This window comes from Chiloscyllium plagiosum, unplaced genomic scaffold (assembly GCF_004010195.1).
Source record: "Chiloscyllium plagiosum isolate BGI_BamShark_2017 unplaced genomic scaffold, ASM401019v2 scaf_14347, whole genome shotgun sequence".
In the NCBI taxonomy this organism is placed as follows: domain Eukaryota; kingdom Metazoa; phylum Chordata; class Chondrichthyes; order Orectolobiformes; family Hemiscylliidae; genus Chiloscyllium; species Chiloscyllium plagiosum.
In genome coordinates, this window is record NW_025215340.1 from 45,838 (window position 1) to 58,913 (window position 13,076).

The 13,076-nt window shown below is 39.9% G+C and overlaps 1 protein-coding gene across 2 annotated transcripts in view; it reads right to left on the minus strand.

The window, feature by feature from the left end:
* The window catches only part of khk (ketohexokinase), a 58,086-nt gene that overhangs the window by 12,950 nt on the left and 32,060 nt on the right, over window positions 1-13,076 (minus strand). For both annotated transcript variants that reach the window (XM_043686820.1, XM_043686819.1), the window contains exons 4-5: window positions 10,987-11,121; window positions 2,946-3,018 (exon numbers count right to left, since the gene is read on the minus strand). In XM_043686820.1, coding sequence (XP_043542755.1) covers window positions 2,946-3,018; window positions 10,987-11,121 — 208 coding nt within the window. The remainder of the gene's footprint in view (window positions 1-2,945; window positions 3,019-10,986; window positions 11,122-13,076) is intronic.

Here is a 13,076-nt window from a genome sequence, read left to right on the forward strand (position 1 = left end):
TTGAACAAGGGGACCACATTTGCTATCCTCCAGTCTTCTGGCACTATTCCTGTAGACAATGAGGACATAAAAATCAAGGCCAATGGCTCTGCAATCTCCTCCCTTGCTTCCCAGAGAATCCTAGGATAAATGCCATCAGGCCCAGGGGACTTATCTATTTTTGCCCTTTCCAGAATTTCCAACACCTCTTCCCTACATACCTCAAAGTCGTCCTTTCTAATTATTGTGACTCAGTATTCACATCGGCAACAATGTCCTGTTCCTGAGTGAATACTGACGAAAAGTATTCATTCAGTGTCTCCCCAATCTCTTCAGCCTCCACACGCAACTTCCCACTACTATCCTTGACTGGACCTATTCCTACCCTAGTCATTCTTTTATTCCTGACATACCTATAGAAAGCCTTAGGGTTTTCCCTAATCCTACCAACTAAGGACCTTTCATGTCCCCTCCTACATACAGTGTGTTTACTGCTGAAGGTGCTGACACGTTATGTGTTAATTTGATGGAGCATTACGTTGTACAGTATGTCTACCTGCTTGACTGTGCATTTTTGGTGAACATGACAAGCAGAACTGCTGTGAAGCTGTGAAGTTCTGAATAAGGCAGTAATGTGCAAAAACAAGGCAGAAATGCTGTAAGTAGTCATACAGTGAGTAATGAAACAGCAAATGAAGAGGTCTGAGATGCATCCTAGCTAGTGCATGAGATGGATGCCTGTTCCTGCTCACAAAGTAACCTATTAGCAGCATTACAATGCAAAGTGCTGGTGCTCTCCAAAGGACAGCATTCAAGTGGAGACAGGCGACTGACTGTGTGGAGTTTGCACGTTCTCCCCGTGTCTGCGTGGGTTTCCTCCGGGTGCTCCGGTTTCCTCCCACAGTCCAAAGATGTGCAGGGTCAGGTGAATTGGCCACGCTAAATTGCCCATAGTGTTAGGTTAAAGGGGTAAATGTAGGGGTAGGGGTATGGGTGGTTGCGCTTCGGCGGGTCAGTGTGGACTTGTTGGGCCGAAGGGCCTGTTTCCACACTGTAAATAATCTAATCTAATCTCTAATCTAATGTAATGTGAGTGTTGGATATATGCCACGATGATGCAATAAGGCTGGTGCCTGTTCAATGCTTAACTCCATGGATGTGGTGTATATGGTTGATATCCATGGAGCCTGTCTTGAGATGATGGTGATCCATGGAGCTGGAGCCATTAGGGTGTCTGCTCTGATTTTCATGTCAGGAATATTTGAAGGCTAGTTTATCTGTGGTGTATGATAGAAGAGCAGATTTCATCTAACTGAGGGAAGAATATGTAATTATAAAATGTGTATACATTCAAATGGATATCTTGTTGCTCACTAGCTAGATTCTCATTTAGCTGTTAAAACCTTTAAAGGAAAATGAGACTTCATTTTCTTGATGTCAAGAATCTCATCTCACCATATTTCCTTAGCATATTTAACACTGCCCATATCTTTCAGGCTGAGAAAGGATTGGAAAAATTCCACCCACTCTGTTTAATTTTAAAGTAACAACCACCTTTGAATATATGAGATGAACTGGATAATCTGGGATTATGAATTGGGAGTGCATAATAACACTTAATCATGGTATTATTCCAGTGTTAAAGTGCTGCTGTGTCCTCTTGAGATCACAATGACTAATTTTAATTGTTGGTTAGTTAGGGAACTATAGATGAAGAAAGTGGTTGTAAATTTCAGTATCCGTATCAATCACAGGCTTTGTTGCGTGGGTGGAGAAATCATTTCTGAAGACTAGGAATGTGAAAAGGTGGAAGTATTATGGCATGGCACCGAAGAAATGTTTTCAAGACTATAACCAGGATCACAGACAGGGAACTGGAGAGGCAATATTTTGAAGCAATTGAGTTGGGTTTGCATTTGGAACACACTTATATAGACAACATTTTGTAATCTGCATTCAAAGTTAGGTGCACATTGCATGATATCTCTATTGCCAATGGCAGCAGCATTATATGCAGAATCCCATTGTAAGATATCGATACTGGAGCCACTACTTATCTGAGCTGGAAGGTTCATTTACAGATTTTCTGTTACCATGCTTGGTAAAACTCAGTGAATCTCTGGTGAAGCATTCTATTCCACTTTCTATTTATGTGTTTAGGTTTCCTTGGGTCGGTGATGTCATTTCCTGTGGTGATGTCACGTCCTGCTCTTTTTCTCAGAGAGTGATAGAATCCAAATCAATGTATTTGTTGATAGATTTCTGGTTGGGATGTCATGCTTCTGGGAATTCTCGTGCATGTCTCTGTCTGGCTTGTCCCAGTCAAAGTGGTGGGCTTCCTCATCTGTATGTAAGGATACCAGCAACAGTGTGTCACGTGTTTTTGTGGCTAGTTCATGTTCATGTCCCCTGGTGGCTCGTTTTCTTCCTGTTGGTCTAACATAGTGTTTGTTATGGTTCTTGCAAGGTATTTTGTAAATGACGTTCATCTTGCTTGTTATCTGTATCTACTAGGATATATGAACAGCAACTAGCCACAAAACGACATGACCCACTATCATTAGTATCCTTACATATAGATGAGGAAGGATACCACTTTGACTGGAACAACACATCTATCCTAGACCAAGCCAAACAGAGACACACACAAGAATTCTGAGAAGCCATGGCATTCCAACCAGAACTCTATCAACGAAAACATTGATTTGGATGGCATCTCTCACCCTCTGAGGAAAAGAGCGGGAAATGAAATCAACACAGGAAATGACATCACCAATCCAAGGAAACCTAAACACATAAATAGTAAGCAGGCCATAACATCAGTACTTTCACCGGAGGCTCATGGATGGTCACCTAGTATGGTGACGAAACATCTGAAAATGAACCTTCCAGCTCAGCGAGCAAATTTACATCCAGAACTTCAACCTGAGCTACAAATCTTCTCCAAACTCGCTACCACTACTTACCTCCCAGTGAATCCATTGGTATAGGGAAAGATCAATTTTCCTGAAATCATCTGAGGTAACATCACATAAATTCCTAAACACAACCACATTTTAAGTCAAATTTGAATAGAGATATTATGCAATTGTCAATAGTATTAAGAATTAAAGGACAATTTTTTTAAGTACACCAAATATTTGATTTATGCACACCATTTTATACAGTCTAATTAACACTGTATTAATAGTGGGAATGTATTTTATGACCTGGTAATTAAAATAAAGATCGTCAAATGTAAATTTACACATTTAATTTATATCCAAAAATTACTGCAACATTAACTAAAGCAATTAAATTTAACTTAAGAATAACTAAAGCCTTACTAGATATAAAAGAGAGGCAACGTTTTAACGCAGAGGGTGGTACGTGTATGGAATGAGCTGCCAGAGGATGTGGTGGAGGCTGGTACAATTGCAACATTTAAGAGGCATTTGGATGGGTATATGAATAGGAAGGGTTTGGAGGGATATGGGCCGGGCACTGGCAGGTGGGACTAGATTGGGTTGGGATAGCTGGTCAGCATGGACAGGTTGGACCGAAGGGTCTGTTTCCATGCTGTACATCTATGACTCTATGACTCTATAATAGGAAGTATCTTGTCTCCTCCTATCTCTATGATTCTCCCTCGCAATTCCTTCTGGATTTTCTCCACCCCTTTCCTCTCTTACAAGACTGTTTGTAAGAGTCTTATCCAAATCACTGCGATATACCAAATGTACAATACCTCAAGCTCCACACTGCACTTGTATTGCTGTGGGAAATAGCATGAGACAGCTGGGCATTTCTCAAAGACAGATTTAAAAAAGAAAACAGAATTCTTCTCAGTGTTCTCAAGGAAGGTTAGGTTCTGTACTTGGATACTCATGCCACACTATGAAACTGCTGGCAGGTATAGGCAAGCCTCTGTCCAGAGATGTGTGTCTATTAAAATTGAATCTTCAGGATTTTTTAAATGTAAGGTTAGCATTTATTGTCCATCCTTAAATGTCCAGAAGGAAGCATATGCTATGGTCAGCACGTTCATGATTTTGCCCTCTACAAATTATTCGTCTAATCCAAATTTAGATTTTTGACTTTATCCAAAGCTCCTCTAGCACCAAGCCATTATCATTGAACACATTGTCCAAAGGATTTGGACAACAAATTCACCCTGGCATTCAGTCAGTGGTTAAAGATCAGGTAATTAAAACATTCCAAGAAACTTCAGAAGCTTACATGAATTAATGCAGTTTTTGAGCAAAGTAAAATGTAATTCTGCAAGTACAAATTCACCCCACAAACTTATATGTGTATGTGTGCATATGAGTGTGTGCTTGGGGAGGGAAGGGGGTGGTTATGAGTCTCTGTGATTACACACACTCTCTCATAGGGACTCATAATCCCCCCTCCAACTCACACACACACCCAAATGCGCACACACACATATAAGTTTGTGGGGTGAATTTGTACTTGCAGAATTACTTTGCTCAAAAACTGCATGAATCCATGTAAGATCCTGTAAATCTGTCTTTCAGATTAGAATCTGTCTGACCATTGAGGCACAGACAGCCACACAGGGAAGCTCACACCTTGAATACATTATCTGGGCCGACATGACACCAATTGTTAAAGTTCACTTGTGAATGTAACTTTTTTTTAAAAAGAAGTTTTGTGATTTACATATGAAAGAACTGAAACCAACATGGTCATTCTAAAAGATGACAGACTTACAAACAATCTAGGTCTTTTTTAATATATAATTTCAGTTACATTACACTGTAAACTTTTGCTATAAATTGTGTGTCTTACAATTCTATTCTCCACAATCACCTGATGAAGGAGCAGCGCTCCAAAAGCTAGTGCTTTCAAATAAACCTGTTGGACTATAACCTGGTGTTGTGTGATTTTTAACTCCAAAGAAACTTCATTAAAACTTAGAATGTGGAGATTTGAGTACAATGCTTTAATCAGGATTGCTTAAGGCAGAAATTGGACAGCAAAAGTAAGAATTGTTTGATCTGGAAACGTCCTAATTAAACAATTGTAATCTAAAACATTATTGAATTGATTAATGAACATATATTTTTGTTCCAAGGTATGTATTACATGTGCCAAAGTAGAAATAATCCTTTTGAGATATTAACTGAACACGTTAAATTTATTCTGTCATTCTGTTAAAAAGGTATAGCCAGAAACCTGGGAAAGTAACTATTTTAGCCATGTAATATTCTTCACTCCATTTTCTTTCACCAGTCATATTTAAGGGGAATGACACAGATGCACATTTTGGGAACATGAAGTAACACAAGGGTGAAAAAATTAAAGTGTATTTAAGTTTTGTTTTACTCATTTATTCATGGTATGTCACAATTCCTAACTGAGAAGGTACTGACAAGCAACAATATTGATGCAGTGCTATTAGCGATTGAGATCCAGGATTTTGATCCAGTGATGATGAAGGAATAGTGATATTTTCCAAGACAGGATTTATGCATTGCTTGGAGGAGAATGAGGATGTAGATGTATTCTCATTCACCAGCTTCCCCCTACTCTTCCAGGAAGCAAAGGGCACAGGTTTGACAAGCACTGTAGAAGCAATTTCATATTCCTGCAATACTCAATTGTTGTCATTGTGCCCTGTTGCTGTGGAGACTGAATGTTCAAGGTGGTAATTGGGGTGCTGATCAAATGGGCTGTTTTATCCTGACAGGACTTTGAGCTTCTTGGGTGATAGTGGAGCTGCATCTATTGAAGCAGGTGAAGACTTTATACTCTTGCCTTGGGGCTACATGGTGGCTCTGTGGTCAGTACTGCGCCAGGGACCTGGGTTTGATTCCACCCTTAGGCAACTGTCTGTGTAGAGTTTGCACATACTTCCCATGTCTGTGTTTGCTCTAGGTGCTCCAGTTTCATCCCACATTCTGAAGATGTGGAAGTTAGGTGGATTAGTTATGCTAAATTGCCCATAGTATCCAGGGATGTGTAGGTTAAGTAGATTAGCTATGGTGTCTGCAAGGCTAGAGGGAGGGGTTGGGTGCTCTTTGGACAGTTGGTGTGGACTCGATGGTCCAAATGGCCTGCTTCCACACTGTAGGGATTCAGTTATTTTTGTCTTGTAAGTGTTGGCAAGACTTTGACTCACTCACCACAAGAGTTCCCTACCTCTGACTGCTTTCCTGGCCACAGTATTTATGTTGCTAGACCATTTAAGTTTCAGATTAATGGTATTTACATGCATTTGGAAAGACATGGACTGTTTAGGGATAGTCCACATGGCTTTGTGCATGGAAAATCATGTCTTATGAACTTGATTGAATTTTTTGAAGGAATAACAAAGAGGAGGGCAGACTGGTGGCCGTGATCATTATGGACTTCAGTAAGGCATTTGACAAGATTCCACATGATAGAATGGTTACATTTGATTTCCTACAGTGTGTAGGAAATCTACCCAACAAGTTCACACTAACCCTCCGAACAGTAACCCACCCAGACCCATTTCTGTTCTGACTAATGCACCTAACACTATGGGCAATTTAGTATGGCCAATTCACCTGACCGGCAGGTTTGGATTGTGGGAGGAAACCAGAGCACCTGAAGGAAGCCCATTCAGACATGGGAAGAACATGCAAATTCCACACAGACAGTTGCCTGAGGCGGGAACTGAACCTGGCTCCCTGGCACTGTGAGGCAGCAGTGCTAACCACTCTGCCACCGTACCACTCTAAGTAAGATTAGCAAGGTTATATCTCATGGAAGAAAGGGAGAACTAGCCAATTGGATACAGAGCTGGCTTAAAGGTAGAAGAGGGAGGGTGGCGGTAAAGGGTTGTTTTTCAGACTGGAGGCCTGTGACCAGTGGAGTGCCACAAAGATCAGTGCTGGGTCCACTGTCTTTCGTCATTTATTTAAATGATTTGGATATGAACATAGGAGGTATAGTTAGTAAGTTTTCAGATGACACCAAAATGGGAGGTGTAGCTGACAGCAAAGAAGGTTACCTCAGATTACAACAGGATCTTGATTGGATGAACCAGTGGGCTGAGGAGTGGCAGATAGAGTTTAATTTAGATCAATGTGAAGTGCTGCATTTTGGAAACGTAAATCAGAGCAGGACATACACTTTTACTGGTAAGGTCCTGGAGAGTGTTGCTGAATAAAGAGATCTTGGAGTGCAGGTTCGTAGTTCCTTGAAAGTAGAGTCGCAGATAGTTAGGATAGTGAATAAGGCGTTTGGTATCCTTTCCTTTATTGGTCGGAGCATTGAGTATAAGAGTTGGCAGGTCATGTTGTGGCTGTGCAGGTTAGGCTACTTTTAGAATATTGTGTGCACTTCTGGTCTCCTTCCTATTGGAATGATGTTATGGAACATGTAAGGGTTCAGAAACGATTTTCAAGGACGTTGCCAGGGTTAGAGGATCTGAGCTACAGGGAGAGGCTGAATAGACTGGGGCTGGTTTCCCTGGAGTGTCGGAGGATGAAGGGTGACCTCATGGAGCTTTACAAAATCATGCGTAGTATGGATAGGTTAAATAGGCAAAGTCTTTACCATGGGTTGGGGTGGAGTCCAGAACTAGAGGGCATAGGTTTAAGGTGAGAGGGGAAAAATTTAAAAGGCAGCTATGGGATAACTTTTTCATGGAGAGGGCGGTGCACATATAGAATGAGCTGCCAGAAGATGTGGTGGAGGCTGGTACAATTTTGACACTAAAAAGGTATCTAGATGAATACATGAATAGGAAGGGTTTAGAAGGAAATGGGCCAAGTGCTGGCAAGTGGGACAAGATTAGTTTAGGATATCTGATCTGCATGGACGAGTTGAACCGAAGGGTCTGTTTCCGTGCAGTACATCGCAAAGACTCTACGACTAATTCCCCTCCCCCATACCCTGTAATTTTGATGGTGGTAGAATCAATGGCGATAATGCCATTGAATGTCAAGAGAAGGTGGTTGGCAGAATTGCTAGTTGGCACTGAGCATCCCAAGCAAGATGTTGTCCAGGTCTTGCTACTTGAATGCATAAACTGCTTCAGTACCTGGAAAGTTGGGCATGGAACTGAAAATTACGCAATCATTCAGTGAAAGAACTCACTTATAGGAGGCAATCTTTTCGTGGGCACAGAGGGCACTGGCAGGGTGTTAAAGGGCTGGAAAGTCAGATTAATTTGGATAGATCAGCACAGACTTGATAGGCCGAAGGGCCTCCTCTGTGTTGTATGACTGGATGATTAAGTTTAAAACATCTATTACAATTTTTACTACATTAAAATAGCTCCCATTCATGAAAGTCCATTCTTAAATCTCTTATGTAAAAAAAATGCTCATTTCCACACATCCCAACATCTCTGTGAGGTGTCAATCAAGCTGTGAATTTAGAAATCCATATTGGGATCATAGAATAATACAGCTCCTTCTGAGAGCTGGCTCTGAGGGATCTGGATCAGTGTCAAGGACTCTCTATGTGTAAATAATGGATAACTTGGTGATGGGACACCAGCCTCTGTGGAGTTATTTCAGGATGTTTTAAATTACCAGGAAAAGGATGGAATCAAAAGATTAAAATATACATGGAGCCAATGGATGTATATGAGGTCCTGAATGGATTTTTTTCATCTGAATTCATAGAGAGAAAGACACAGAAGCTAAAGATTTAATTTGGGTTGGTAAAGTTTTGGAAGATGTTAAAATTAATAAAGAGGTGTTATCAGATGTTTTAGTGAGCATATAGGTGCACAAATCCCCAGGACCTAATGCTGCTATGGGAGGTAAGGGAGAAGATTGGTGTGCCCTGGCAGACATATTTAATATTTTGTTGGCCACAGGTGAAGTGTCTGATGACTGGACAATAGCTAATAACGTTCCTTTGTTCAAGAAGGGCACCAGTGATAAGCCAGTTAATTACAGACCAGTTAGTTTGAAATCAGTGATATGGAAATTATAAGATAAAAAAATTCTGAAGGCTGGATTAATCAATAGTTGTAAAGGTAGGAAGTGATCAGGGATAGTCAGCATGGATTTCTTAATCCTATCTGACTAACTCAATTGAATTTTTTGAAAAGGTGGCTACATATATTGATGAAGGTAGTGTAGTTCATAAGGTTTATGTGTATTTCAGTAAGGCCTTCGACCACTAAGGTCCTATGTGGAAGGCTGATCCAAAAAGCTGTTGACAAAAATTGATCCAAAATTGGCTTACAAGTAGGACACAAAAGTGATGGTGTAATTGAAAGCTCTGACCAGTGGTGTACCACACAGGGTTCGGTGCTGGCACCCTTACTGGTTGTAATGTATACTAACAATTTGAATGTAGAAAGTATAAATAGTAAGTTTTCAGATGACATGAACATTAGCAAGGCTGTTGATCATAAGGAAAAGTTGCAGGGTACATCCTGATATTGACCAGCTGGTAAATTAGGTAGAGCAACTGATGATGGAATTTAATCCTGGTGAGTGCGAGGTTAGGCCACAAATAGAACACTGTGTGCACTTTTGGTTGCCACACTATCAGAAGAATACAAGTGCAGTGGAAAGGGTGCAGAGGAGATTCACCAGGACGTTGCCTGGGATGGAAAGTCTCAGTTTGATCGACTGGATAGGATGGGTTTGTTTTCCTTGGAGCAGAGGAGGCTGAAGGGAGATCTGATTGAGGTATACAAAATTATGAGAAGTAGACAGCGTGAATCATGAGAATCTTATCCCGATGACAGATATATCCAAGACCAAAGGGTATAAGGTTAGGAAGAGAAGCAGGTGTTTAGAGGAGAACTGAGAAAGGCATTTGTTAGAAATATGTTCCATGCTGTCTGAGGGGGTATGGAGGCAGATAATCGTTTAACATGTAAGGGGCACCTGTATAAGTAATTAAAATGCCAGGGTATAGTAGGCTATGGACCAAATGGAGCTAAATAGATTTAGTGTAGTTTAGTGTTTGTGGTTGGCGTAGACATCATGAGCTGAAGGGACTGCATCAATGCTCTACGACTCTACGATAATTAGGAAAGGGGATTACAGACAATGGCCTGGAGTTACAGTCAGCAATAAAATGATAATATTTCCCACTGGTCTCAAAGAAAAATTATCACAACAATTTTTGAATTTCATCTTTTCTAAACTCAGTTTGAATTATGGGATCCCTACAGTGTGGAATCAGGCCATTTGGCCCATCGAGTCTCCATCAATCTTCCAAACAGCATTCCATCCATACCCAGCCCTGGTAATCCTATATTTTCCTTGGTATATCCACCTAGCCTGCCATATCCGCTGACACGCTGGGCAGTTTAGCATGGCCAATCCATCTAACCTGCACATCTTGGCACTGTGGGAGGAAAACATAGCACCCAGAGGAAACCCATGCAGACACAGGAGAAGGTGCAAACTCCACACAAACAGAGGTGGAATCAAACCTGGGTCCTTGTGCTGTGAGGTATTAGTGCTAACCACTGAGGCACCAGGCTACAACTCTGACATTTAGACAAAGGAATCTGAAGATGCTTGCAAAAGTGATTTCATGTGACAGAGTAGGCAGCCAATAACATTGAATTATTCCAACAGACAGTACGCCAAAAAGTATCATTTACTTCTTCAGCTACACTTTTCATTAGATTTTACACATTAGAACAGATCATTGGGACATAAACACTAATGACAGATAGAAGTTAAAAAATCATGAATAAGATTTAGAAATATGTCACATCCATTATCATAATTGATCAAAATGACATTCCACAAACATAAAATTAATTTTCCAGGATGATGTAGGATTTTCAAAATAATTGTATTTTTAGTAAGTGTGAAAAATGTAGTTACAACTCAGTCCACAAGTTGTTAAGTTTTAAAGTTTTTTGTGAAGTACCAGACAGTCATGTCAAATCCACCAGTTGCAGCTTGCTCAATAAATTTGCATGATTTCAATATGACTGGATCTTCTTTGTCCATATAGCTCAATGATAATCAAGTGCAGTATTTATTATTTCTGCATTGACACTTGTTAAATTATATGTAAAAAAGATTGAAATGCCCACAATCTTACATGTCAGATACTATGACTGTCCGAGAGCCACTGGAAAGGTTCACGATACAGCAAGCACTAGGCGTGATTCCCGCTTGTTGCCATACAATATTCGATATGTTGATACCTCTGCTTTGAAAATCATCTGTTATGAAACTTTGCCAAAAGAAATGACAAGTTCAGGAGACAGAAAGATTGAGAAAATCTGGAGTCATTTGGCGGTTTTTGAAATAAAAACAGAAGTGCAGACTTATGCAGTTGGTTAAAAAAATGTCCTTACCATTGAGGAAATCAGTTCTCTTTGTCCAAACACTGATGCTGATGATTAAAGGCAAAATTAATGTTAGTGGTAGTTAATGCCTCATCTAGTTGCTGATACCCACATCAGTCTTAGTAATCTGTGCACATAACCTTTAGTCAAAATGTTTTTAGTTTTGACCTAACTCTTCACTTCCTTCTGGAAGTGAGAATCTACTCTATATTAGGTTTGTTTCAACATCATCTTGCATTTATATGCAAGTAAAGCACAGTACAATATTGTGTTTTCTATAACTAAACAATTAACAACTTGTTTTTGATGTTGTAGTATTTTAAAATATAATAGGATTTGGAATATTATACATAAGTGATTGATTATGAGAATGGAAACTTTGTATCCATCTTCCAAATTCCCAGCCATTTATAGTCAATAAGTGGAAGACTAAATAAATACTTTCCAGTGAAAAACTTCATGATGATGAAAAGACAACATGAATCTGAAGTGATTGTAACCAGATCGTTCAGGTGGATATCATAGAATATGAGTTCCCTGATTGGAACTGTTAGGCTGGTCCAGTCAGAGTGTTCCAGGCTGACAGATAAACAGGAGTGGTTAGGCCATAGTCCAGGGGAAAAAGAAAAAAAACAGGAGCGTCAAGGATTCTGCTCTCGCTCTAGGAGCTGGTTCTGAGGAAGCCATATTTGTGTCTTTGTATTATGTACGATACATATAAATATAAAAGGTGACTTGGTGGTAAGATACCAGCCTCTGAGGAGTTATTTCAATAGCAATGAGAGAAAAGAAAATGGTCATGAAGAATTTTGCTCACAACAGTTGTCTTTGAATTGGAGTAAGTATTTCTCGCGTCATGGCATTATTTGGGAAGCTTCATTTATTTGATCCTGCAATCAATGGTTGGGCCAAGTATAGATTATTTTCTCCAGGCAAACAACATTGGGGAAAATTCTCCGGACAGCTTATGGATCCACAGCTTTTTTGCTTATTACAAGCCTAATGTTCCCTGAGGCACCGGATACTAAAACCTTTCAAGAGTTGACAGATTTAGTTAAGGAATGTCATGACCTCAAGCGTCCTCTAATTCTGAGACACCATTGGTTTTACTTGGCGCTTTGATAACCACGGGATTTGGACAATTAACACTTCATCTGATTCTAGCAGCTGCTATAAGTCAAGGTACAACTGATAAGCACTTAGAAGTGCATCCACGTTAACCAGCATACATTTACTCAACTCTAATTATGTTCATTTAACCTAAGGGTTTCTGTAATTGGGTTAATGTAAAGAATGCAGGTGATGAAATATATGTGGACTTTCAAACCATGGTTGTTGGGATTTGTGAGAAGAGAACCGTCAGAAATATGAAGGTATGTAAGAGAAAACATGGGTAGAAAGGTAACAAATTGGCTGACAGATGGAAAGCAATAAAATTAGGCTAAATTGGAACAGTTTAGATTGGAGGCGGATTGGAAGCAATACACACTAATTGGAAGCAATACACACAATTAGGCTCACTGTCTTCAATAACGACAACAATCTATCTTTGTACTCAGTATGACTCCAGCCAGCAGAGTTTTCCCTCCAAATCTCACTGACTCAAGTTTTGCAAGAATGTTATGATGCTATACTTGATCAAATGTCAAATTTGAGTTTCGTTGGTTATGGCATTGCCTAAGAAATGAACCAGACAATAGTTCTCATATATTGTATCACTTATTGAAACAGATGGAGTGCAATAACAATTTTGCTGAAAACAATCACCCCACAAAAACAGGCCTTTTACATCAATTGTCCCACGCACCATTGATATTGCGCTCAAAGAAATGAAAAAGAC